Raw genomic sequence first — 27,655 nt, forward strand, 5'->3', positions numbered from 1 at the left:
CTCTTACCCTCTACGCTTCCTGCTGGAGTTCAATACACACACAGAGGAACCGGCGTCATAAAAATAACTCCAGCGAGCTTATATCTGAAACATAATTAGTTTGTTTGTCAGTTGGGGGTTCAGCGGCTCAAAATATCCTTAATGGAGACCTCTGGCAACTCGAATAAGAAGCAAAAACTGAGTATTGCGTCTGAGAACTGGGTGAGTAGCACTGATGCTGTCATTCATTTTGAGGGATGTTACTGTGATATTGATGGAATGTAGTTACTTTAACATACGTTGGGTTTTGAATAGGTTATTTGTGTATATACTGAATATGAACCGCCTCATTTTAATTAATAAATTAATATAACCCCAGAAAAATCCTATCTGGTGCCATGGATGTGCTCAGCTGTAATAAATGTATGAAAAATTTGAGTATAAACAGACGTTTATATGCACACGTCATAGGGGTGTGCACAATTTTGGGGCATGACCACACCAGGGTTGGTCAGTGAACCATGGTACTACTATGGTATTCAGATTCCATGTAAATACAATGGTATTTAAATATAGTAAACATTCAGTACCATGTACAAGCAGCATTTTTGTGTGGTATATGGTAATCTTTTACTTTTTTGCAATGTTTTGATGCCCAATATTGCTGTCTAAGTGCTCCTATTTCCATCAATAAATCAGGATGTTTTTTTCTGTAATGTGCTTACTATAATTTGCACAGGGAATGCAAAGAGCCACCAATGTCACCTATCAAGCTCATCATGTGAGCAGAAACAAGCGTGGCCAGGTTGTCGGGACCAGAGGAGGATTTAGAGGCTGTACAGTGTGGCTTACAGGTATTGTGCCAAACCCCTTATCCATTATTCCCAAATAAGTATTCAAACTGAACTTTAGCTCCTAGATCCAAATCCACCATACCATACAAATGTCATAGTGACGTTTCTCTCTTGCATCCTTAGGTTTGTCTGGTGCAGGTAAGACGACGGTCAGCATGGCTTTGGAGGAGTACTTGGTTTGTCATGGCATCCCCTGCTACACTCTGGATGGAGATAACATCAGGCAGGGCTTGAATAAGAACCTGGGCTTCAGCCCTGAAGATCGCGAGGAGAATATTCGGCGTATCACAGAGGTGGCAAAACTGTTTGCCGACGCTGGGCTTGTGTGTATCGCCAGCTTCATTTCTCCATACAGCAGGGTGAGAAACATATGTTGCTGAGTGTATGTGTGACCGTTGAAAGATAAGAATTGTTAAGTATTGATCAGTTGTTTTTTTGTTTGCTGTATATTTCTCTTGCACAGGACCGTCTTAATGCAAGGAAGATCCATGAAGCTGCTGGACTTCCATTCTTTGAAGTGTTTGTAGATGCTCCTTTGGATGTGTGTGAGCAAAGGGATGTGAAGGGGCTTTATAAGAGAGCTAGAGCTGGAGAAATCCGAGGTAACGCATTATGAGGTGATCTTGCACTATTGATAAGGCCGAGACGTGTGCATTTTCTAGTGTCACATATTCATGAGGAGTATGTACACCTATAATCAAGCCATGCAGAATCTGTATACTTTTTTTTTTTTTAACACGTTTTCAGCAGAACACTGTGGAATGGATTTAATCATGTTAAATTTGTTTTAAACAGAACCAAGAGTCATGAACTCTTACTAAAGGGATTTTTTAATTGCAATGACTCATAAAAAAGATAATCCTCTTGCAAGGGACCCCCTTCTTAAAAATATAAAGGCAGCTATATAATTTCATGTATAAAGATCCTTATATATTGTGTGAGAAAATGTTTTAAAGTGTAATAACAATATGTTGTTGGCAAAATTAAGTTATTGGCGTTCTTACTGTCATTAGAACTAAAGCAAAAACAAATTCATTATTAAACTATGATCTGGCAAATATTTACTTTGTATTACATTGTACAGAGTACTGTTAGATGTATAAACCTAAATTTAATTTCAATTAAATATATATTTTTTTTATTATTAATATTAGATTATATTATGGATTTAATATTTGCTTACAATAACTACCGCGAAAGATAAACAAAGAATACAAGGACAAACTATTTTTGAACGTTTGTAAGTTTTGAGAAAGGAGGGATGAACATTTAGAAATAAATGTAAAAAAAAATCACAAAACTTTTGAAACTGCTGTTTCTGCTGACTTTCTTTACAATGCTCTTGGCAGTCCATCTTAAAGACTCGTTTCATTAAGTGCATTCTAAGCATGTCAGTTGCTGCCTCACATTCCTTCATTGGGCTTTTGATTTAATGGATTTCTTTTGATCTCATTAGGGTTCACAGGAATAGACTCTGAGTATGAGAAGCCAGAGGCTCCAGAACTGGTGCTAAAGACTGATTCTTGTAGCGTGAACGAGTGCATCCAGCAACTCCTGGACCTTCTACAGGAGAGGGTACATTCACTTTGCTACAGGGAATTCTGGCCAAGACTTAGCTGCATCAATCTGCCAACATCGACTGCACTGCACATTCCCAACATGATAAGCTGTGCGGCACTCATTTAAAGGGATAGTTCACCCCAAAATAAAATTCTGTCATTATTTGTTTTGACCCTCATGTTGGTCTAAGCATGATGACAATAATGCATCTGTGACAATGCTTTACCTCTCTGTAGGACATTGTACCTGTGGACGCATCCTACGAGGTGAAAGAGCTGTATGTGCCAGAGAACAAGCTGGACTTGGCCAAAGCTGATGCAGAGACTCTTCCAGCAGTGGAGATCAGCAAGGTAACCTCACTCACCATGTAGGTCCCTCAACTTCAGATTAAGGCACTTGCAGATAGTCTTCAAATCCATTGACATCATTAAGCATGACTGCTTGTCAGGATGTGGATGCTGCCAGCTTCTTTTACACAGCTAAGGCATTAGAGCAGAAGCACAAGAACATTTAAATTTTTTATTTTTTTTTTAATTGGCAAATACTTAACTATAGAGCGTTGTAACAGAGCCGAATCTCCACCATTTCAAAATAAGAGCCCCTGGTGTGTTTTGGGCTTTTTTACAATTAAAAAGTCCTTATTCTGCACCAAATCTTCTGCACCAATTTTTTTTCTCTACTTATTATTGGGATTAACAATATTATTGGGGTTGAATAATAGACTGCATCTGGGATTTTATTTATTTTGTAATTGAGTTAAAATGCAATATGCGATTACTTGTTGGATAATGCAGTATTCAGTATGCGATAATACTATGGTGACAACATCGTAGTTCATATAGCATTGGGATCCCAACCACCCATATATACTGAAGTTTATATTTGGGGGGGGGGGACAAAAATATATATTTAGGAGGAATTATATATTTGGGAGTGAAAAAAGACTTCAATCCCAGAGATAACAATCATTATTGTCTTTTGTTCCAAATTGCATATAGACTGCTTAAAATGTGAAACAAATGTGACACGCTCCCATCAGTCAGGAAGTAGTCTGAAGTAGTTTTTGGCGAAACACTATTTTAATCTCAGCTATCAAATTATGTCAATTTTATCACAAAAATCAATAATAAATGTTGTTTTGGCACTCTAAAATGCTATGTGTATCGCAGTAGCTACCCATTCAAATGGAGTGGGGCGCAAACGCTCTCTCTGACTTAAAGCACTTAAAAAATTAACATTAGCGTGTGTGAAGGGATTAATGGGAAGGAGGAGGCGAGAACCGGCTTGACAATATAAACAACATTTAATTAAATAAAAAGACACACACACACACACCCATGGGGCAGCTGCCTGTAAACGCTCTCTCTCCCCCGCACCACCGTCCGCAGTCGGCATTTATAATATTGATTAGCCTGATAAGGGGCCAGGTGTGTAGAATCACAACCCGGCCCCGCCCTCCGCCTGTCACATTCCTCCCTCGTTCTCTCAGGCCGGGGAGCCCTCGGCATGACGTATCCCCCCCCCCCTTCCCCAAAGGGAAACAATAATGATTAAAATAGGGGGTACTTCCTGTGTCAGTGCAGTACCCCCAACAAAAAAAAACACTGTCAAATTTAAAAGAGAGGGAAAAGGCCAATGTGGTGATAGAGAGAGAGAGAGAGAGAAAAAAAACACTTACTCACCGGCTCTCAGATACGACGTAGCTTGGTCCTCGGCCACTCCTCCACCCTCTAACTGACGACAGCCATGCCTCCCCGGGCAGATCGGAGGCAGTCCTCCGGCCCCTGGCGGACGGAACGCCCCGCTGCATTCTCGGGGAACCGAAGGGGTCTCTCCTGCCCCTGGTAGCAGTTCTCCCTCTTCAGGAGGTCGGCCAGGAGCCCCTCTACACTCACGGTCGGCGGTCCTCTCTTGATCACGCCGCATTTAGCGGCTAGTAGGGGTCTCCCCCCACCCCTGGGAAAGGCCCTGACCACTCCAGTCGGCCCATCTGTTAATGTTGAAATGACATGGAGAAAATGAAAGGGGAATATCTTGTGCTTTTCTCATGCTTTGGATCTGCGCCTATGCACACTGCATAGACACACACACACACCCACCAAGCAACAAATGCGCGCCCAGTCTATTCTCGAAAATCTGCATCACCATAAATTTGACTTTTTAAAGTATAATCGCAATCACTTTACATTATATTTATGCATTTGGCTGATGCTTTTTTTTTTTCTCCCCTTTTCTCCCCAATTTGGTATGCCAAATTCCCAGTGTGCTCTTAAGTCCTCATGGTGGGGTAGTGAGTCGCCTCATTCCGGGTGGCAGAGGGCGAATCACAGTTGCCTCCGTGTCTGAGATGTCAATCCGCGCATCTTATCACATAAGGCACGTGATAAGATGCGTTACCACAGCACATGTGGAGGCCCACACTATTCTCTGCGGCATCTACGCACTACTCACCACGCTCACCACGCACCCAGCCGAGCGCGAGAACAACATTATAGCGGCCACGAGGAGGTTACCCCGTGTGACTCTACCCTCCCTAGCAACCGGGCCAATTTGTTTGCATAGGAGACCTGGCTGGAGTCACTCAGCACACCCTGGATTCGAACTCACGACTCCAGGGGTGGTAGTCAGCGTCTTTACTGGCAAAGATACCCAGTCCCTGATTTGGCTGATGCTTTTATATCTAAAGAAACTTATGCATATCACAGTGTGTAAATTTGCGATATTATGATAAATGCGATTGTATCGGTTATCGGCCATTTCCACCACCTTAGTTATTGTACATGGCAAAATCCACTGTCAGTCGACATCTAATATAAACAAAACAAATTTCAAAGCTGTATGGTTTGCATTGTTGTTGGAAAGTGGAGTAGATGGTATATTTTAACATAATGAATTTATTATTATTTGAGATTTATTGTTTGTTAAAAACAGATGCCCTAGAGCTTGACATCAAATCTTGTTGGCAAAATTGTTAACACAGTCTGAGTAATTTAACCAGTACAATACAAGCAGTATAGTATTTAACCTAATGTCAGTTATACAGTGTGTTGGTGCTCTTGATGTGATAGGTGGACATGCAGTGGGTTCAGGTGCTTGCTGAGGGTTGGGCCACTCCTCTGAATGGCTTCATGAGAGAGAGAGAGTATCTGCAGTGTCTTCACTTCAACTGCCTGCTTGATGGTAAGATCTACTGACATTACAGTTATAATTGATCTTGTATATCACCAAACAGTAATGATCAGGACATTCTTTCAGTATGTGTCAGGCATGGAAGACTTTTTCAGTTGTTGTGTTTTGTGATCGCAACACTAGAGGGCAGTGTTTAACAGATCAACTGAAATGCTGTGTCTAGATCCCTCCATCTTTTCCAATTTTTTGTATTGCAGGTATAGGTCAGAATGCATTGAATCTTAACTAATATTTAGCAACCAATGATGACACCATGCAAACACATTTCAGAAACATTTAGCAGATTTATAAACAAAAGGAAGACATTTAATTTAAATAACTGTTCAGGCATTTGCTCAAAATGTCATTCTCATAATCTAAAAAGTACTTCCTTTTGAAAGTGAGTAAATTCATTTTTGGGTGAGCCATCCCTTTAAATGTCAATTAGTGGTAGAAACAAAAGGGCTATTATAAATTTAACTGAGGCTTGAGTTTTGTTGTTTATACAGTTATATTCTCAAGGTAATTGGGGTTTTTCAGAAAATAAAAAGTCGGTACTTTTTTATTATGAGCGACAAATGTGTGAGGGGCTAGGTCAGCTATTATGCGGTCCACATTTACAGAACTGTGTAATTACAGCAATTTCCTACATCAAGATTGAGTTTCCAAAAAGTGTCAATTTAGTTTTATTGCCTCGTAATGCTCAGTTCTGTGTTGTATTGCCTAGTATTCAAATTTTAGTTTGAGGTACTATATGCATTTACACTATTATTACACTGCCTATTAAGAAAAAAAGTGTGCCTAATACACCCAATTTGGTAAGAGTACCAAAATAAGGTAAGAGTACGTTGTTATGTGCTCATACATTACCTCACCAACGTCATTAGACTTAGTTATGCTATATCACACCTTGTGTTATTGTTTTCATCATCGCAATGAGCCCAAATGGACAATTGTTGGACCAGACCTGCATCTACTTTACACAAATGAGGTGCACTGATCTGTGCGGGCCCATGATTTTTGGTGCCTGATGCTAATTTAATTTGGATTGGGATACTCGCAAGGCTTTGTTTTATGAAAACCAGCTGATTCTGCTGTGATGTGTTTGTTTTATCCTGAAAAGGGATTCTAAAGGTTTGCAGCTCATATTGCTTTAATCAAGGTGTAGGAACCAATGAATCCGCCAAGCATCTTGGCTTCACAATTTCTCATTCATTTTACAAATAAAGCATTACAGCCATGCTTTATTTCCTTTACCTCCATATATCCGTAACTATACCCATAATATTCCTTTAGGCCTTTTAAAAATCTGCCGGTTACTCAAATCTCAAACTAGCTGAAGTTTGTGCTGTGTATCTGAACTCTGACCCCTGCATGTAGGTGGAGTTATTAACCTGTCGGTGCCAGTGGTCCTGCCCATCTCGAGTGAAGACAAGGAGCGTCTGGACGGCTGCACCGCTTTTACGCTGGTATATGGCAGCCGGCGAGTCGCTATCCTACGGAACCCAGAGTTCTACGAGCACCGCAAGGAAGAACGTTGCGCCCGGCAGTGGGGAACGAGCTGCAAGGATCACCCGTACATCAAGGTCAGGGGACAAATCTGGACATAAACCTGCAATAAATAGTTGGTAGAAAAGTAATACTGTGTCCTAACAGATGCAAACAGCAAGTATTTGTCTGTCCACACTGAAAGCAAAAATACTGTGCGATATGATACAATCACAGTCAGTTAGAATGTATTTGATGTTTAGGACCCACTTTATATTAAGTGTCTTTAACTACTATGTACTATGTATTACTATGTTAAGGGGTCATGACATGAGGAATGAAATGCTCCTTTTCCTTTTGCCATATTAGAGGTTATTGTACTATGAAAACATACTGTAAGTTTCAGAACTCAAAACGTCCTCCTCACTGCAAAAAGAGCATTTGTTGAAACGACTCGCTTTCAACTTCCTCCACATTGTGATGTCACACTTTGGTAGACTTTTGCATCTGACCGCTTCCACAACAACACATTAAAGCCTACTTCACCTTCAATCACTTCCTTAAAACTTTGCTTATACTATAAGTGAACCTCAAGGAACATATTAAAATAATTAAAGTAATGTTATGACCCCTTTAAGCATTTGATACAATGAACTTATGTATATTCGTGTTATTGCATCATACTTGTATTTAAATTATATACATTTAATTACATCTGCAGTTACACAGTTAACCTAACCCTAAACCCTAACACCAACCCTTACCCTACCCCTAATCCTAAACCTACCGTACCTCAACCTCAGTAGCAGCAAATGTGAATCTCATCAGAATTTTGCAGAACAACATTGTATTGAATGTATCATGTTAGTACATTGTAGTTAAAGACACCTAATATAAAGTGGGACTGATGTAGAATATACAGAAAAAACAACCCCAAGAAAAATAGGAACTAACTTACTGACAAAACGTCCTGTAGCAAAAACATGAGAGAAAGCTTTTATTGATTGTCGTTTTATTGCATTGTGCTTCGTTAGGACATGGTATAATGTGTGTTGCATTACTTTTGTCAACTTACGTAAGTAGTTGGAAATGATTAACAAATGCCTGTATCGAATTGTTTTTGTCAGCTCCCTCCCTTCCTTTCCTGAGTCAGAAACCACCTGGAAAGTCCCGATTATGATGCTGACTTGAATAAGAGAACTGTTTAGACTACATACATGTTAATACAAAGGCAGAATCACGATGATTCAGCAGCATGATCCATAAGTGCATCGCGTTTCACCTCTCTGTGACCAGGTACCCTTTACAGTAAACACCTGGTCAGATAGGACAAAATGTGAATTTTGAAGGGCTCCTGGTTGCTTCATTACTACTATGTAGTGGTCGACCAATGTGGATTTTAATGGCCGATATCTAGAGAGCAGGGTGGCCAATATATCACACAATTTAATATAGTAAATAACATGTACATTATTTATTTTACCTTTACTTAGCACTATATTTAATAGGCTTGGGATGGTTTTTTCTCACATCGATAATTGGAAGATTTTCCCAATGATTATCAATGTATATGTGGGTTTTTTCAGATAGAAATTGGGCTGCTCATTGCACACTAGTCTGTCTACTTTGGAAAAGTGTGTGCGGCAGGGTAAATTAAAGGGAGTTGCACACTGGATGCGTCTGGTGGGCTACACGGCATGTTCTAAAATCGGAAAAATAATTTTATTCGAAGGTACTAACACACCACCAACGCTCAGCATAACAATTCTGCAGTGCCACTCAGCGCAACTCTCATTATATTCAACCCAAATCATTATCAAAGGACAAAGATTGTTTATTCTAGACATCGCTGGATGATATATTGTGTATATGTGTCTTTCAAATAACCTACACATTGTATTTTCAGTTACAAGTATGTCTTTTTGGGGTTTTTGCAGCTTGAATGGATTCTATTCAAGGCTACAGAGAAATTGCTTAATAAACCTCGCCATTTCTAATCGTTCAGTTTGCGCAGTTACACCAGTTTCATACACTAACCTATAAACTCATCAACTTCACTTTATTCATTCTTGAAGTACAAAAAACTTTATAACTTTGGACTACAATCTGTTGCGCTATATTCAGCTCATCGTGTGTGTGTGTGTGTGTGTGTGTGTGTGTGTGTGTGTGTGTGTGTGTGTGTGTGTGTGTGTGTGTGTGTGTGTGTGTGTGTGTGTGTGTGAGAGAGATACCTCGACCGGCTTTAGTAAATATTATATCATCCTCTTGTGGTCTCCCAACACTATTACGCCAAATTGTTAAACGGATGCCAACTGAGTGAATTGGAAGGCACGCAACACTAGAAAGCTTCTTATATAAATGTTGGCTAATTTTAAAGCGGTCATGAAGTGCTTTTTTATCATTTTATTATCTTCCCTGAGGTCCAATGATAATGTTATAAAAGTGTTTTTGCACCAAATCAGTCACACTTTAATAATATATGATCATTTTTTACCCTGTTTTTGGCCTTCTGTCTGAAATGTTTTATATAGAATAAAACTTTAATCGTATTATGACTGTTCACAAGCAATCCATGCTGACATGAGCTGAATAAAAAACATGATCACATCACAGTCCAAAGAACAGTGAAATGACGCACACACATACTGAGGGATGAGTGAAAGAATGTGTCCATGACGCGTTTAACCCATAGACTGTAAAAAAAGATGGACGACGCCCCTTCGCTCTTTTCCATTGGTGAGAACTGAAGCCGCCAGTGTCCCGATATGGCGCTGACATCTTGGGACTTGAGTCTGCACAGTTGTGATTTCGGGACCAGACCTGTGCAGTAGTGAGCAGGAAGTAAAGCCGTGAAATCAATGCCCCGCCCTCACTCTCGCTGAATCAATCGCAAGCACACGCCCCTGCACTTTTGACTTTTGAATTATGACGGTGTGAAATAATTAATTATAGAAATTTAGATATTCAATTTAAAGCTCCAATCTCCTCAGTCCTCCGAAGATCCCGAAAAAAAGTCAGTTGGTGCTTCAGTGACTAGGCTACTTCGCTCAGAGAACCTGTCAATCACAGCTGTCAATCATGATGTCACAGCACTGTTTTTATAGCATCAAATAACTAAAACTAAAAACAAACTTATTTTGAAAACAAACACTTGAAATTACATCAACGTGATAGAAACTACAGTACATGACAGAAACTTTTTTCTTTGGAAAAAAGATATGTGAAGTGTAATTTAATTGTTTAGTTGGTTATTCAACGTCCCGTTGAATAACATGGGGAGGCGGGGTTTATGACCTATACTAGGACCAGTCACCGGGGGGCGATCGAGACGTTTTGGCTTCACTTTTGAGGGCTTGTGCGGCACACTTGGTTTGACCTCAAAACAACAAGAGGCAGCAGCTAAATGAAAGAGAATTTCTTCTCCCTTTGTATCTTATATAAAGTTGTAACTTGACACCACGTCTTTTTAAAAGCGGCAAGACACATGGCAGTGATCAAAGAGTCTGTGTAGTTCATGTTTATATATAAATTATTTCTAAATGGTCCAGATGGGTCCCCTTAGGTGTTGTTAGGAATAGTTAGCCACACAAGGCTTGCTCTCTTGTCTTGAACTGTGCGCCAGCGGCGGGGCCAAGGGTGCGTTGATGCATGTTGTGGGATATGTAAATACAAATGAGCAATGTGTCATGACATCACAAACAAACTGATTTCTAAACTAGGTGTTTCAGCAGGGTGTCAACCATAAATGCTCTTTTTGACTGGGGAGGAAGTTTTGAGTACTGAAATTTACCACAGGAATAAAACGCAGGATTTACACAAGTTTTGTGAGGTTCGTGAAATATTTAAACAAGGTATCTGCAGGGGTCTGGGTAGCTCAGTGAGTAATAATTGACGTTCAATCCTATCTGACATGTTTTTAGATCTAACTATAATGAGGTGATTCTCACGAAACCTGTCAAGAAAATGTCCTGGTTGGAGGCCTGGGTAGCTCAGCGAGTATTGACTCTGACTACCACCCCTGGAGTCGCGAGTTCTAATCCAGGTCCTGCTGAGTGACTCCAGCCAGGTCTTCTAAGCAACCAAATTGGCCCGGTTGCTATGGAGGGTAGAGTCACATGGGGGATTGCAGAGAGTAGCGTGAGTCTCCACATGCTGTGAGTCTCCGCGGTGTCATGCACAGCGAGCCACGTGATAAGATGCGCGGATTGACTGTCTCAGTCAAAGTGGAGGCAACTGAGACTTGTCCTCCGCCACCCAGATTGAGGTGAGTAACCGCGCCACCAAGAGGACCTACTAAGTAGTGGGAAATGGGCATTCCAAATTGGGAGATAAGGGGAAAAACAAAGCAAGGTATCTGCATATATCATTATATATTTATATCATTGCTTTTATATCATTAGACAAGACAGATACAAATTACAGGGATTTGTAGAGATTGAGAGAGAGAGTGAGAGAGAAAGCGAGAGAGTACATTTAACATGTCTCCGATGGCTCATACACATGCAATCAGGCGATTCTTAGCCCCCTCACGGCTTGAGAAACGAATCGGCCAAACGGGAAAATGTATTGGCCGATGCCGACAATTAAAAATGCAGAATATCGGCTGATTTATTGGCCTCAGCAAAATGTCGGTCAACCACTACTATTTAGTGATGCTGTGAGCACTTATGCTCATGATTAATGTTTGGGGTTTGTTCAAATCCCTAATCATGAGTGTTACATTTCAAAAGGTAACTTGTCCTGCACCGTTTGTTCTACAGACATGAATAATACCCTCAAATCATGTGGCTTGTTGAGGAGAGGAGTGCTATTACTTTTCCAAGCAATCTGACTTAAAATTGTAACTTGGCAGACTGTAAAACAGCCAAAAAAATCCCATAAACTTACATTGAACGAGGGACCATTGCCATATCTAGGGACCAAATATCACTTGGGGGTGGGGCAGTTGGAAATTTTTCTGGGACTTAAAATCAAACATGATACGTTTTTTGGAATAATCTTTCATTATTATTTCTTTAAAAACAGAGAGGACACATTTAGACCCTCATAAATGATTTTTTTTATGAAAAGGCACATTTTGTTCAGGTCAAATGGAGTAACCCAAAGAAAACATCTTGATATTTGTGTCTAAAAGAATTATGATATTTCAAAAAATATGTTTTACTTTGAAGAGTTATTAAGGTGTGTATACTCGCATGTATACATTTTACTTGATGGTTACACCACTTGACATTTTTTAAGTCATTAAATCCATTGTTTGTAGAAAAATATTTGTTTTAAACTAATTTTTTTTAAAAGATTTCTGATTTTTATCAGCTCAGACAACTTTATTTGTCTAAGACCCACTGTATATACATTTAAAATCATTGTTTTTTTTCACTTATATTCTAGTTTTCACAGATAAAGTCACTAATAACTAGAGAGAATGCTGAATTATGCTTTGATAGGTTGCCTTGTGGTCTGATTGCCAAACTATTCTTGCTGCTTTTCTAGGCTGCTAAACCATGAGTTGTAGGCCTAAGAGGTCTTTCACCTCCAGCTCTTTCTCTTTGCTTCTCGATTACCACTTTCGTAATCCCTTTATTCCGAGACCTCCTTCATTTCACACATGTGTTTTAGTTGGATTTTTCACCCTCCGTTCTATTTAAACAGTGTTTAGTCGAGTCGTGCTCCCCTCTCCTCCACTCCCCTCACCTTCCTCTTACAAATCTCGCAGAGTAAATACTGAACAATTGTTTCCATCTGTAAGTATGGATTGTGGGCTTAGGTGGACTTTAATGGCTCCGGTCTGCTCCAGCTCTCACTAATGGGCGCCAGCGGAAAGCTTTCGGACTGGTATGGTCCAGTCTGTCTGTCTGCCTGCCTCCAATCACAAATAAACCCATCCCCAGGCATGGCACAACTGAAAATTTCACACAATAAATAAACTTGTAGAGTAATTGCCTTTCTTTTTATTTATGCTTTACTCGACATCGTTCGCTTGATATAGTTTAGGCTTGCAGCAGTCTGTAAACTTTGTGTAAAGTCCACTTGCCGAGATGAGTTGGAACTAAAATGGATTTCACAGAGAATCAGATTTTTACCGAATACTCTTAAACTTTAGTAGTCGACACAAAATCGGATCTATTTACTGCTACACATTCTTGGTCTTTGTGTGGGATTCATCAGTGCATGATATTACAAAGAAAAAAAATGGTTTAATGACTTCATCCGCCTTTTTTCCTTTTTGACTGATGTCACCTAAATAGGGTCGAGGCATGATGAGATCTTTGGGGGGCATTTTGACCTTTAGAGTGGGGCAGTTGGCAATAGGTTCTCTCGTTTTTTTTCCATCCGACCAAGGTAGGAAGGGCTTGGCCATTTCTCCATCCTGAACGTGTCAGAAGTGTCTGGGGGGGTACAAGGCCCATCCTTAGACGTGGTCATGCACCTAGGTCATGTGGGCTGTTGGGTAATAGCGAAATAGCTATGTAGGCATCATTTTAGGCTACTTGGGTTGTAGCCTTTCAGAAATGTCAGCAATAGTTAACGGAGTAATTTAATGCTGATTAATGATAATAAAATAAAGGTTGCGGCAATAATGGCAATGATCAATGGCAATGATCAAACAATGATCGATTTGAAAAGAAGTGTTACCATTTGGGTAAACTGTATTGTGATTTGATTGGGAACTTGACCTTCAGCATACACATTAAAGTCAAAAAGCCTCCTCAAAAGTGGGTAGGTGCTAGTGTTGTTTAAGTAGGCATGTAATTCTCCACTATTGGGGGGACTATAAACGTTTGGTTTGGAATGTCCACTTGTCACAATCCAAGTGATGCCATACTTTTCTTCCCTCATCGAACATGCTGTTTCATTAGGAAATGCATCACATTACAGAAGTAAAATCTGTTGCAAATGTCGTTTCTTGTTGAATTTAAAGTTTTGGCATTGAGTTGCAAAATCCTGTCAAGTTCTGCCAAGGCCTGGACCATCATGCCTGTTTTCATTTTACATGACCATTAATATCACTTAAGCTGAGAAATATGAATGATAACAAACATTTATCACATACCCTAACTTCTGTTTGATTAATATCACACCAGAGCACCCATAACAGCAAAAAGTGTATGTACTTTAACACTGGACGTGATGAAAAAGTGTGATTTATTCCTGTCATGATTGAGTTCACAAAACCGTCCGTCTCATTATTTCGCCATGTCTGGTGTGTATATTAAAATCCCTCCACTGAAGCATGTCAATCAATGGGGCTGTTAAACTGGGCTCCATTAAGTTTGGTAAATAGACTTTTCCTGTTTATTTCGCCTGACAGTGGATTTCACATCGGGAATTATGGTTGGGGGGTTGGGGGGTTGGGGGGGGGGGTCAACCAGACTTGAGCATTTATCGGGAAGCAGCTGCTTGCTTCACTTAATTATAGAGCTGTCGTAAAACTTGAGTAAAACTTTAAGAACAGATGTGAGGGAATATCCTAACCCCCACACGTTTTGTCCAAAAAAATGAATGCAAAAATACAAAAAAATAATAATACTTTACTTTAAATTATTGAAACAGTATTATGAGGTAAAACATAAATATTTCAAGCATTTTTTTGCATAGTATGTCAATACTTAAAGCAAATGTTAAGCAATAATCAGTAGTTTCTCCTACCTCTACATTTGATCTGGTGTCAACAGTGCAATGCAGAACAGATCACTCCATCGAGAGTTTCTCCATCACCAGCATCTGCAACATAAATTAAATTAACGTCTGCTAGTGCTGCCATGCTGTGGCCAGCAAATGACAGCTGCACATGCATTCAGTCTTCAAATGTAAAAGCGAGGCAGTGGATGAAGCTTTTTATTAGCATTCACTGCTTTCAGGCCTCTCCAAGTTTGCTTAATACGATCACATACTTGCACATGAAGGTCTTGAGCCACAAGTGCTGCTGTCAAGTCAATACAATGGATGAAAGTCAAGAGGGCTGTGAAATGGTATTCTCCATCCAGCAACCTCAAATCTGCCGCAGACTGCAGTGTCTTCAGCATACTATACTGCTTTTTAACCCTGGCCAAGTTAACAGCTCAACGAATGCCAGAGAAGACCTCCTAAAAGCAAAACGTTAGTAAAAGTTACAGCCTGATATGATCACTGTCTATACAGAGGGATTTTAATTCCTATTGAGAAATTAAGCTAGTCAACTTTGACAGTTGTGTTCCAAATGTGGGAATGATTACATGCACGTAGCCAAGTGTATTTAAACTATCTGCAAGGAGAGTTGCCACTGCTACTGCAGACAACAGTCAAATCTCGCTGTCCTCCACTGTATTTGATCTTATTTAAATTTGTCTGCGTTTGTATTTTTATTTGGTAGACACATTCTTATTAGTCTCAGCCTCAGACGCTACACCCACAGTCTAATCTCAGACCGTTCATTGACTGTCTGATACATATCGCTCACAAAATGGCAAGAGTTGGGTGAAATCGCCAGATCCAAATGGCTGGCTACACAATTTTTCATGAGTCAGGATTTCTAGGTTTTTATCAGTCTGCCAGGAAACAATCCTGAATGTAAAGAAGGAAAAATCTGGGATTTCAGTGTTGTGAAATGGGAGTTTTATGTAGGTTAGTGCTTTCTTGTCTTATTGGTGGTACTTTACCAGAATAAGCTGAAAATATGTACCAGATTTTATACTAATGGTCAATAGTCTGACTATTTGAGACTACTGTCTTACAAAGCTCCATAATGAGAATTGGAGAACACTAAGGCAGTAAGTATGTTCTTGTATGCTTCATATGTTTGTTTTTTTAGAATTAGAAGGTTCCTGATTTGCTTCTCATGCCTCACAGAGAAAGAAATGGAAAGTGCAAGTGTGGAAATGTGTACAACAGTATTATGGAGATGAGATTGAGAGATCATCGTTATTATTGTTCCTGGCGTTCTGATGGTCTTTTATTGTGTCAGATGGTGATGGAAAGTGGAGACTGGCTGGTCGGAGGAGATCTCCAGGTGCTGGATCGGATCTATTGGAATGATGGACTGGATAGTTACAGACTTACCCCTGCTGAACTCAAACAGAAGTTTAAAGAGATGAATGCAGGTATGGAACTTCAGCTGTGTTTGACAAAGTCAGAGAACTCGAGAGTAACTCCTTTTGACCAAGTTGGGGGCAGCAAGTTGCCTTTCCTTCATACTACAGCAGGGCTCATAGCAGAGCAAATGTCATTCTCTTTAAACTGTTTTAATAGTGATAATTACTGCTTAAAGTAACTAAAGTAACAATTACTAATAAAACCTGTAATTTATTTGTGCTGTTTAATTGTATTCAATGCAAAAAATATTTTTCGTAATTAGTATTTCTTGCCTGGTTTTGCAGTAACATATCTTAACACCTTTAACACAAGAAAACTGTACCTAAAGAACATTTTATAGACATTTAAGTCTACGAGAATATGTCTAATATGTTTCCTTAAAAATGGAGTTTCAAAAGTCTCATTTTCGGTAAAGGAAAACACCATTCCAGTGTGAAATAGAGTGGACGTGGCCTTAATTCAAGATATTCTCTGACAGCAAGTCTTAGAATCTTACGCAGAAAGGTCCAAAAATACTGAATAAGAAAATGTTTTAGTAGTTTTGTGCCTAATGTTGCATAAAATGCACATTTACGACTAGTTACAAGATGGTAAACGCACATTCTTCTCTCGTCTTTAGATGCAGTCTTTGCCTTCCAGCTGCGGAACCCAGTGCATAATGGGCATGCTCTACTCATGCAGGACACGCAGCGCCGCCTGATTGAGCGTGGTTACCGCCGACCCATGCTGTTGCTTCACCCGCTAGGCGGCTGGACCAAAGATGACGATGTACCGCTAGCCTGGCGCATGAAACAGCATGCTGCTGTGCTGGAGGAGGGACTGCTTGACCCCAACTCCACCATAGTAGCCATCTTCCCCTCACCGATGATGTATGCCGGCCCAACAGAGGTTAGTATGGATTGAAAAAGGACAGAGGCCAGACACCTGAGGTATACCTTAAATAAAATAAACTTTAAGACCATTAAATTAAAAGAGTTTTGTGGTTTTTAAATCATGTCTATTAGCTTTGAAGCCATCTATAATCTAGTGTTCTTTTAAAAGTTGTCAAAATAAGCTTTCATTTGATATTTACACAGAAAAGTTCCTACGACATCAAGGTGTTTCGTGAGGTCTTTAAATAAGACTTTTAACTGAATGGTAAATACAAGTATTTAATTTGGCTTTGCAGATTGTGTACTGCATATTTTCACTGTGTAATTCCTGAAGTATACCAAATCCCTTAACAGGCAATGTTTTCGATGAGGAATGTCTATGTAAGCTCAGTGTGCTTTGTTCTAAGAACAACAACTCAAATTATGTTTGAATCAAGCCATTGATCTGTTGAATGGAAAGTTAGTGGTAAAGAAACTTGTGCAGGGCACATTCCTTTGTAATTTGTTGGTGGTAAACTAGATTGCTGATTTGTTCCACCTAACCTCTGCTGGAGGCTGAACACAACAGGGACAGTCTCATTTCATAGGCATTACACATCTCTAGACCTTCCAGTAGGATTTTGATTTGTCTTCTGGACTGGATCTAAACAATTCTGTTTAGAGGCCAGTGGCGTCTCTCTATGGTCCATACATCCACACATAGTCCTTGAAAGAGGACAAATGGGGAGCTTTTCAAGGAGAATAGTTGCTGGTGTAGTGTTGCATAGCTATTTTGAAGTCTGTTGTTCTTTAATCATGTGGCCGGGGACATTAAACATTTATTGGGAGCAGACAGAGTCTGTAAGACGAAAGCAGCCCACAGGAAAGAGTCGATTGCCTCATTGAGTTATGAGGAGGAAGTAAAGGACATGCTGACCCCACAGAAAAGAATAAGCTTAAGTGGTTTAGGCCAATTGTAATCATGTGTCCGATCTTGTACACGCTATTCTAAGAGATTTATCCAGCGATGATACATATTGACAGTTTTCTGCATTGGCATTCATGGACTGTTTCTTAATGTGCGTTCTAATGTTTTCTTACGTTCTTGTGGACTCGTTTGACGTCATCATCCACTGCCGAATACTCAAGAACACAAGAACAGAGAATGCATAACATTTTCTGGATGTGTTCTTGATTAGACGAATATCGATGATGTATTGGATGGTGACTTGTGAACAAGAGCATCTTTGAAGTCCCAGAAGTCATAGAGGTACTATGGTGGCTGAAGAAGGACATTTATCATTGGGTTTTCCCTCAAGAGTTTCCTGCTGTATGTTTGCGGAAGTTTGGCTTGTCTAGATAGTTGTCATCTCTGTCAACATTTGTTGTTTTTTGGGCACCATTTTAATAAAGTAAAAGATAGTGTAGATTTTAAATGTTACTAGTCCTGCAAACCTTACTGGATTGATGAGTATAATGCATTAACTGGTGTGTGACAATGGATATAGTTCTCTTACTGGCTAAAAATGTGCTGGGATGGTCAATTGTGCAAGAGGAAGATCATAGCACATCACAAAGCTCACAATAGACGAGTTCTAAATCCTTCTGAGTTCGTTCTTCCAAGATAGCTGAACAAGACTGGTCTTCATAAGAACGCAAGTCCATTCTCTGCATTCTTAGCTTTGAGAAACACCCGTGTTATTCTTGTATTTACCTCTACATCCTTGTCAATGGACCCCACCCTTTCACATTTCCACTTGACAGAAGAGTTTATTTTATGTTTTATTTTCCATTAAAAACATTTTCCACCAAAAGTGTAAATTAAGTGAAAATTCAGTACATTTGAACTGTTTCTAACAGGTGCAGTGGCATTGCAGGGCCCGAATGGTAGCCGGGGCCAATTTTTACATAGTGGGTCGTGACCCGGCAGGAATGCCCCACCCAGACAACGGTAAAGACCTGTATGAACCCTCCCATGGAGCGAAAGTTCTCACCATGGCCCCTGGTCTCATTTCACTGGAAATCGTGCCTTTCAAAGTGGCAGCCTACAACAAAGTCAAGAAGGCCATGGACTTTTATGACCCCAAAAAGTAAGTTGGTCTCTTTTAAAACAAAGATACAGTGACACAACTGGTGTAAGAAAAGTTCTTGCAATTTTGCAAAGATGTTTTTTTTACAAACTTGGGAGGTATTAAAAGGTACTCAAACCAACCGCTGGTTGCAAGAATTTGCCTTTCCTGTAAACGTTTGTTTACTCTCTTCTGTACATGTTCAAACAGTCTATCACAGCATATCTTGAGTGAAACTTCCGGCCACGTCAGGCCTCCTTGATTCGTAACCACGATGCCAAGAATAACAGGAATTGTTTTGTTGTTGTGCGCTTTTAACAAATTCCGTGGCTTTTCTCAGTTCTTTTGAAGTCGTTTAGAAATGGAGATCTGCCATTATTCCTCCGGCTGTGTACAAATACTGTGGAAAATCATGCATTCTTGCTGCATCTCATCTTGAAATTAATAACGCCCTCCACTATCAAGTTTACAGGCTATTCGGCCATGCCTGATGAAGATCATGCAGCATGTCAAGATGCTGTAAAACTGAACAGAGGGACTAAGGCTGGTCTCATCTTACTCCATAGTCTATGTACTGAATCTGTATGTCGTGAAAATGAATTTGGCCAGTAGCAAGGGCATTGATCCACTATATATTAGGACTCTATTGACTTGATTTCCTGTGACACAATGACAAGGTTGCACATAAAAATGTAGCAGGTATTTATCAACAGAATTGCTGTATAACATGCCATTGTGAGTCTTTGTTGTAGATATTGAAAAGTGCTATTAAGATAATAAATAAATGAAATGTTTTTATTTTTTCTCACAACTCTAATACTTTTAATGCAAATTTGGGAAACACAATCTCATTTATTAAAGATGGATAAGAAGGCTTTGACTTTATGGATTAACACTTGCACTCATCTTCCATTGACTCGAGAGAGTTAAAGGAATTTTCTGTGTCCAGTACAAGTTCAATTTGGACTTGTCATTCCTTTTCTTAAACCCTTTAAGCTCGGATGTGCCCGCCAAATGAACATTATCAAAATGTCAATAACTAATGTCTTGACCAACACAAAATAGGCATAATTTTAAAGCTTAGAATCTGTACTTTACAATGTATGTAGGCATTATGACTAAAACTGAACAAGTGCTTTGAAATTTGCAGACAAATCAGAAGTGTTCCACATGATTAATTAATCAAATATTTTGCGCTGTACATATTTTTGTAAATGGTAAAAACATCGAACTCATCAAATAACTCCTATATTGTTGGAAAGCTCTCAAAGAGTAGAATACAGCAGCCTATTTGTTTTACACAGTCAAAAATATAGCGAGGAATAGCTAAGTATATGTCTTTGACATACATGTTTCATGTGAACAGGTGTTGCTAACATGCCACACTTTTCATTCTATTGATATTTGTAATATCATACTATTACTTCGAGGAGGCGATTGTCTTTAAATGAGACCACTGACAAAGTAATCGGATGCATAGACCATTAGATAACCCACATGAAGCAAAGTGTGCACACAGCATCTGGCATCTTGCTATCTGGCAAACAAACATGTTAGCTTTCCTGGATCAGATGACATCATTGAAATTGCTGCAGCATCATGGAATGGTAAACCAATTGAATTGGGTTCATATTGCTCCAACCAGTGTTGATAGTCCTCCATATTTTGGCAGAGAGTCATGTGATTAATCACTAATTACATATGGCCACCAGGAGATAGCAGCAATTACATAACGCAGACTCTATAGGGGCTTTTCCACTGCACGGTACAACTCGACTCTGCTCAATTTTTTGGGGTTTTCCAATGTGGAAAGTACCTAGTACTGTTAGTACCACCTTGGTCGAGGTTCCAAGCAAGACGTGCGATACTAAATGTGGCGTCAAAATCCTGCAGATCACTGATTGGTCAGGGAGAATCATCACTACTAGTGGCGCTGGATTTCCGACACGCGACATCAACCTGCTAGTTTTAAAGTTAGCAACAGTGATAACAGTATCATTTGTTCACGCGACTTTGGAACTGTGAAAAAAAGAAATGGCTGTGTGCAAAACCCCGCCATGATCAATAAACAAAGTGCAGAACAGGTGTGAACTCGTTAGCGATGAGCGAAACGAAAAAGTCTCTCAGGAAGTGTATCAGCTGTTGGCCGCACACGGCTACCACTGGACCTACTAACAGTGTAGGAAAAAAACTTAAGTGACTACAGAACTATCAAGGAAAAGTGGAAGTTCTTCGACCAAATGGACACTATCTAGACTGGCGAGCAATGGGAGGGAGAGTGCCCTGGACTCAGCCATGATGGAGGATGGTACATTGTGTTATGTTAACTCTATACTCTGCTGGAAAGCTTCACTTTATTTAGTTGACCAGCTACTGGAAGCTTGCTTCTAAAACAACCAGGCCAATTTAACTGTTACTCTTGTGTAAAATCACCATGCAACAACTGCTTTATGCAGCACAATGAGTTTGTAGCTAACAGCTAACAGCTAGCGTGTTGTTGTTTTGGGCAGTTTGTGTCTTGTTTCAGATGATGTCACGACAGTAGAGGCGGCGCAACTATAAAGATCATTCTATAACCCACGTTGAGGTGGCTGTAAACTGCAATGGAAATGCAAGCTCAGAAAAGCGAGTAGAGGCAAGTCGAACCGTAACGTGCAGTGGAATAGTGCCATATGATGACTCAAATGGCACAGAATTAAACTCATTCTGTAAAATGTCATTATTAAAATCATGTCTGCATGCTATGCAAACCTTTAGTCATTGTTGTATTTGCATGTGTAATTAAGAATTATACATAAGAACTATGTTTTATTTGTTTGGAGAGGTTTTGGACATTATTTTTGTAGTGCTATAACTTTGTTGTATCAACACAAAATTTTACTCTGTTACAGATGACATGATTGGGAAAAAAAACAAAAGCAGTATTTTGTAGCTACCTTATTTACACCATGAGATATATATAATGTCAAATCAGAAAATAAGAATTTGGGGTATGCCAGTAAAACAGGAAATCTTTAAAAACACCATCAGAGCTTAAAGGGAATATATATATATATATAAAAAAAGCAAAATCTGGGTTACAGTGAGGTACTTCCAATGGAATTGAATGGGGCCAATCCGTAAACGTTAAAATACATGCTGTTTCAAAAGTATAGTCACAAGAAGTAATAAATGTGTTTCTTAACAAGATTTTAGTGTGATAAAATGGCTTACTAATCTTTTCGGTGTACTGTTCTATCCAATTTTACGAACAACCTCTCAAATAACATTCAAATGTTAACTATAACAAAATAATTTATTAATAAATTATAAGCATTACATATTATTAACCCTCTTGAAATTGTTCCTATTCACTTCAATTGTAATTGCCGTAAGTGCTCTTTTTAAAGAAAAGGAATGCCGAAACACTTTTTTTTTTTTTGTGGGAATCAAAATTATACCACAAATGTTGTCGATTGAACTTGTATTGAACCCGCAATATTACTTTTAAAATGTCATGACAACGTTTCTCTAGCATAATTAGACATTTATCCATGTTATAATCCAATAATAAAAAATAAAAATAAATGCTTACCTTGAAATGTGAATTAAAGAACCATGGTGACAGTAGGTATAGGGTTACTGGCATCCCTTTCCTCCTCCCTCTCTGTAGCCCCAGCGATGGGGATGCTGGGGGTGGTGGGGGTTTAATCTCACACTCCGTCTGAGTTTCAAAGGGCCCGCTTGGCGCCTTAGTAAATTTATGGCTTTCTGTCTGCTCCTTGAGCATGGTGTTGGGCCTGGCTAAAATTGAGACGAATATGGATGCTGAGCCTAATTGCCAGCCATCCCCCTTAAAGTTGTCCTCCTAAAATGGCTCAAATCAGTCCAAGCTGTTTCTCATTTGAACGTATATTAACTGTTCTCTGTGGAGATGGAGTTTATGTGTTGTACCCCTTCAACCACTGAAGTGACTACAAGGTGGAATGGTGATAATATTCCATAAACAAACCATCATTTGTGAGTCCATCCAAATGATGGAGCGATTAGTAAAAACATTTTTCAAGAGAAACCGTGAGTGGTGCTTGCACATGCAAAACCCAACACTAAGATACTAGGGTGGTTCCCATGGTGTTGCAAAAATGTCAGGCTCCACAAAGAACACAAAGGCAGCATAAAAGTAATCCATACAGCTCGAGTGGTTTAATCAATGTCTTCTGAAGTCCTTATTCACTATAAATCTTGACATCCACAGAAAGAAGCTCGTTCACACAGTTCCATGCACTTGTCGCATGCACAGAGCGTTGTACACAAACCAGACACTGTTTTGCCAGGTTTGCGTTTTCACGCTCCGTTTGCCTATTTTGATTATACATGAGGATTTAAAATGATCGTTATGCAATGCCTTGGGTTGAGTTTTTCAACTAGAAAATAAAAAATGCAACATCTTATTGATGTAGCATGAAAGCAGGAGTACCCGGCAACCGCGACCAGCGTCAAAGATTCTTGAGGCCTGCACTGTGTTCAAATCGGGCCGGATGTTAAGATTTATAGTACATAAAGACTTGAGTTCTGGTCTGTTTCTCACCCAAAGCAATTGGATTGCTTTAGAAGACCTGGATTAAAACACCAGAGTTCTATGCGTTACTTTTATGCTGCCTTTATGTCCTTTTTTTGAGCTTGAAAGATTTGGAACCCATTGACTTGCATTGAATGGAAAAAAACAACCTTGAAAATATATTTTTTTGTGTTCTGCAGAAGTCGTCATACAAGTTGAAGAATTCACGATGCCAAACTAAACAGATCAGCAGATTAGGGCTTGATAAACAACTATTTTGAAAACAAATGCAGATATACTATACGTCTTCAAACGTTTTTATGTTTTGTTTGTTTATGTCTCCAGTAGCTAGAAATGCTTGACTTTTTGCTTAACTTAAAAGCCACAGCGTATTACACCCTTTACGATGGGGAAAGTGCAGTGCGACTGTGCTCATTTATAAATGCGTTGCGATCAGTGAATTTGTTTTCTTAAGGTCTGCGTCTTAATTAAAGAACAACTAATCTTTAACAAATAAACCCCATCCTTAGGAGCCACCGCGGAATGTATTTAGACTAGCGTTTGGGTTTTTAATTTGTGCAGTTGGAAACTAATTAGCTCTGTTTACGAGACGCTTCACGCACTGTTTGTTTTTGAAGCATTTGTTTAAATAAAAACGTGTAGCCCAGAGTTTGGATTTTAATGGCACTGGTTTGAGGTTTAGATTTGGGGTTCTTGTTGAAGTTATGTCAGCCTATTTACCTTTGTGCTGTTGAAAACAGCCTACAAGGCAGTCGCGAATCATGTTGTGTAATGAGCCACTTGAGAGAGTACATATTTTTATCATAGAGCTCTTTTCAGAATATAATATGTCGTTCCTTCCAGAGCGAATTGTCCTGAACAAAGGATCAGTGTACTACACCTAGTTATTATCTCTGACGCAAACCCCGAGATTATGTTTCTTTTTCATTTTCTTATCACATTGGGTACCACACTGTCCCTTTTTCTTGCACATCTTAAAATCCCTCTTCTAATTCAAGTTTATGATGACTCATTTTATCCAGCCACCAGGACTATGACTTCATCTCAGGGACCCGCATGAGGAGGATGGCTCGTGAGGGCCAGAACCCCCCGGAAGGCTTCATGGCACCCAAAGCCTGGGCCGTTCTTAAGGAGTACTACCAATCTTTAGAGAAGGCCTAAACTGTTTTCCAGGTAGGGAGAGAGGTGGATTTTGTTACAATAAAAAAAGAGAAGAGGTTGATGGTAAATTAAATGCATTACAAACACAAAACACACACACAATGGTCAAACTGGGACCACCAAAAGGACTTCTTGAACTATTTTGGAAGCTACTTGTTCCTCACTGTCAGTTTCTCTGAGTCTTATGAGCATTTTATATGTTCTATTTTAAATCAAATAATGTGAAGTTACTTGTAAAAGATACATTTGAGCTATACATATACTGTAAACATAAATTAAACTGTTTATTAGTGGATCACACACTCTCTATTCTTGTACATTGAAAGTTTTCCCCATAAATGCTGGATAAGCAACATGCAACACCCTTTGAAATTAAAGGGACAGTTCACCTCAACTTAAATTCTGTCATTATATACTCAACTTCATGTTGTTCCAAACCCATTTGGCTTTTTTATTCCATGAAACACTAAAGATGATGTTTGGCAGAATGGAAAATTATGCAATGAAAGTGGCTACGGCTGTCAGTCCTTATGAGAAAAAGTAATACATTTGGATTTGGAACAACATGAGGGTGAGTAAATGATGACCGAATTGTTGTTTTTGGGTGAACTAACCCTTTAATTTAAAATTTGAATATTGCCCTACTTGCCTTAATGAGTAAAAAAATGTAACAAAATGGTTTTGTTAAATGTGTGCCTGAATGTGATGGTATACCGTTGATTGTGGCTTGCCCCAGGGGTTATTTGTGGTATGATATAGTTAGAAAAAAATCCCATCATTTATTCAATGATCTTGAAAAATGTGCTGTGACATCAGTATATTCTTCGTGTAAGTTTTATTAACAAGTTGCTTTTAAATCTGGACAATCAGGAACTTGCTGGCTAGGAAGTCTAACACGGATTGTCCCTTTTGAAGTCATCAGCATAATTCATAGCATTTGCCTAGTCTGTAAAATTTCTAACCATTTTGTTATTAGTATTTTGTTGAATAGAGTTGTTTAGCCTTGTCTTTAATATAGGTGATTTTCTTTCTTTTTTTTTTTTTTTTGGTTATTGTATTAAAATAGACTGTGTTGACATGTTCTACAGCTTACAATTAGTAATTTTCAAGTTTCTTTTTAATAGTATTGTCTTCTAACTTCATTGTTTCTAATAAACCATTCCATCAGAAAAATCTAATTTAAAGGGAATGTTCTGCCATTAAATTAAACCAAATTTCAAAAACGTTGCTGGCTGAAATGTTTACATTTTTACATTTAGATTAAATGCCATGGGTCAATTACTAAGTAATCCATTATTTTGTAGAGGGAGGTCAAAATGACCATTTTCACCACTGAGTTTTGAGCAAAACTACAAATAAATAAATCGCTTTATAGCCTATTCACACCAAAATTTGTGATGAATTTGTTAGAGCAACTGCTGACGGAAGTCCTGTTTACACAGAGACCAAAATGAAAAACAATTTCACCCCTGTACAGTAGGGGCGCTGTTCTACAAATGCTTATTCATGTGCATGGATCTTTAAACATTCAACTGTCAATGCATGATATGAATATATTTGCTGAAGTTATGGCAGTTATTTACCTAATTTGGCATAACTGTTTCATTATGTTCTGTCCATGTATTTTAAATGCATTTTAAGGAATATAGAATCTGTATTAGGAAAAAGCGTTGTTGCATACATCCCGTGTCTAATGTCTTTATATTTACACATGTATTTTGCTGCGAGTTTATTCCAAACAAACTCCAAAACCCAGTGTCTCTCTTTTTAATCCCTGGATAATATAACACAAGGTGCAGTGATTTAAACACACAGGTAAGTAAAACAGGTAGCATAAAATATGATGCATAACATAAAAAAAATTGTTTAAAAGAAGTCAGCCTCATGGCGTTTTCTTTATTTAATAATTGCATATTTGTATTGAATTCAGGGTTTCTTGTGCGTGGTGAGAAAGAAACAATGTTAAAGGAATACTTTGTGTTAATTTCTATTTTATTGCATAAAATAAGTTATGCAATGTGTTTGTTTACCCTCCTGGTAAAGTACTGCATGTAAAGAGTTTTTATGTGATGTAATACTACGAGCTTAGTCTAAACGAATTGCCGAACCTCTTTTTTTGAATGCCAGGATAATATAACAGGCACAGTATTGTACATATTAAACAATGTACAATAAGTCAAAACACCATGTACCTATAATATGAGGCATCAGCCCATTAATTATAAAACAAATGAAGAATGTTATTGATTTACTGCATTTTTTATTATATTGCCTTGAATTCAGAATTGCGCCGCAGCAGCAACACTGGAAATATGACAAAAAGGTAATTTCTTATTGTCCAGTCGGTTTTCATCGCAATCCGAAGAAAACAAATCGGACTGCACAGAGGATTTTCAGTGGACTGTTTGTCAGACCAATGTGAATAGCTCCATGGAAATCCATTGTTCCTATTCAGTAGCTCGTTCGGAATGAACATCTGCACCAAAAATTAGGTTTTCGTGTGAATAGGCCTTAAGAAATGTGGCAGCGTCATGAGTTATTTTTACACAGAGATAGGTTGGTCTGTTACTAACATCAGTTTTGTTTTGCATTACATGCCTATGGTGTGAGTCCAAAAATTGAAGGAATAAAACAAAAACAAACCAAAGTTGGAGTGCCTATAATTCCAGACGTATTAAAAACATCTTAACATCTTTTTATATTCTGGTTCTGAATAAACTTAACTTTTTGTATATTTTGAGTTTTAAGGCCTTTGTGGTGAAATCCCAGAGATATGGGTCTCTCAATGCAGCTCTATATTTTACCCATTTTCAATGGTCAGACTAAATTTGGGTCACATGTTATGAAGCTTGTGTTTCTAGTCCGTTCTCCACCTAAAAAAGAAATCACAGGTTT

The 27,655-nt window shown here is 38.9% G+C and overlaps 1 protein-coding gene across 1 annotated transcript; it reads left to right on the forward strand.

The window, feature by feature from the left end:
• papss1 (3'-phosphoadenosine 5'-phosphosulfate synthase 1) lies at nucleotides 1-26,186 on the forward strand. The gene is made up of 12 exons (XM_052126635.1): nucleotides 1-201; nucleotides 719-833; nucleotides 957-1,192; nucleotides 1,297-1,435; nucleotides 2,290-2,408; nucleotides 2,630-2,743; nucleotides 5,462-5,573; nucleotides 6,942-7,147; nucleotides 15,994-16,129; nucleotides 16,741-17,009; nucleotides 18,833-19,062; nucleotides 24,622-26,186. The coding sequence occupies exons 1-12, from the start codon at nucleotides 142-144 to the stop codon at nucleotides 24,758-24,760; spliced, it is 1,875 nt and encodes a 624-aa protein (XP_051982595.1). The 5' UTR covers nucleotides 1-141; the 3' UTR covers nucleotides 24,761-26,186.
• Nucleotides 26,187-27,655: the final 1,469 nt, after the last annotated feature.

This window comes from Xyrauchen texanus, chromosome 5 (assembly GCF_025860055.1).
Source record: "Xyrauchen texanus isolate HMW12.3.18 chromosome 5, RBS_HiC_50CHRs, whole genome shotgun sequence".
NCBI lineage: Eukaryota > Metazoa > Chordata > Actinopteri > Cypriniformes > Catostomidae > Xyrauchen > Xyrauchen texanus.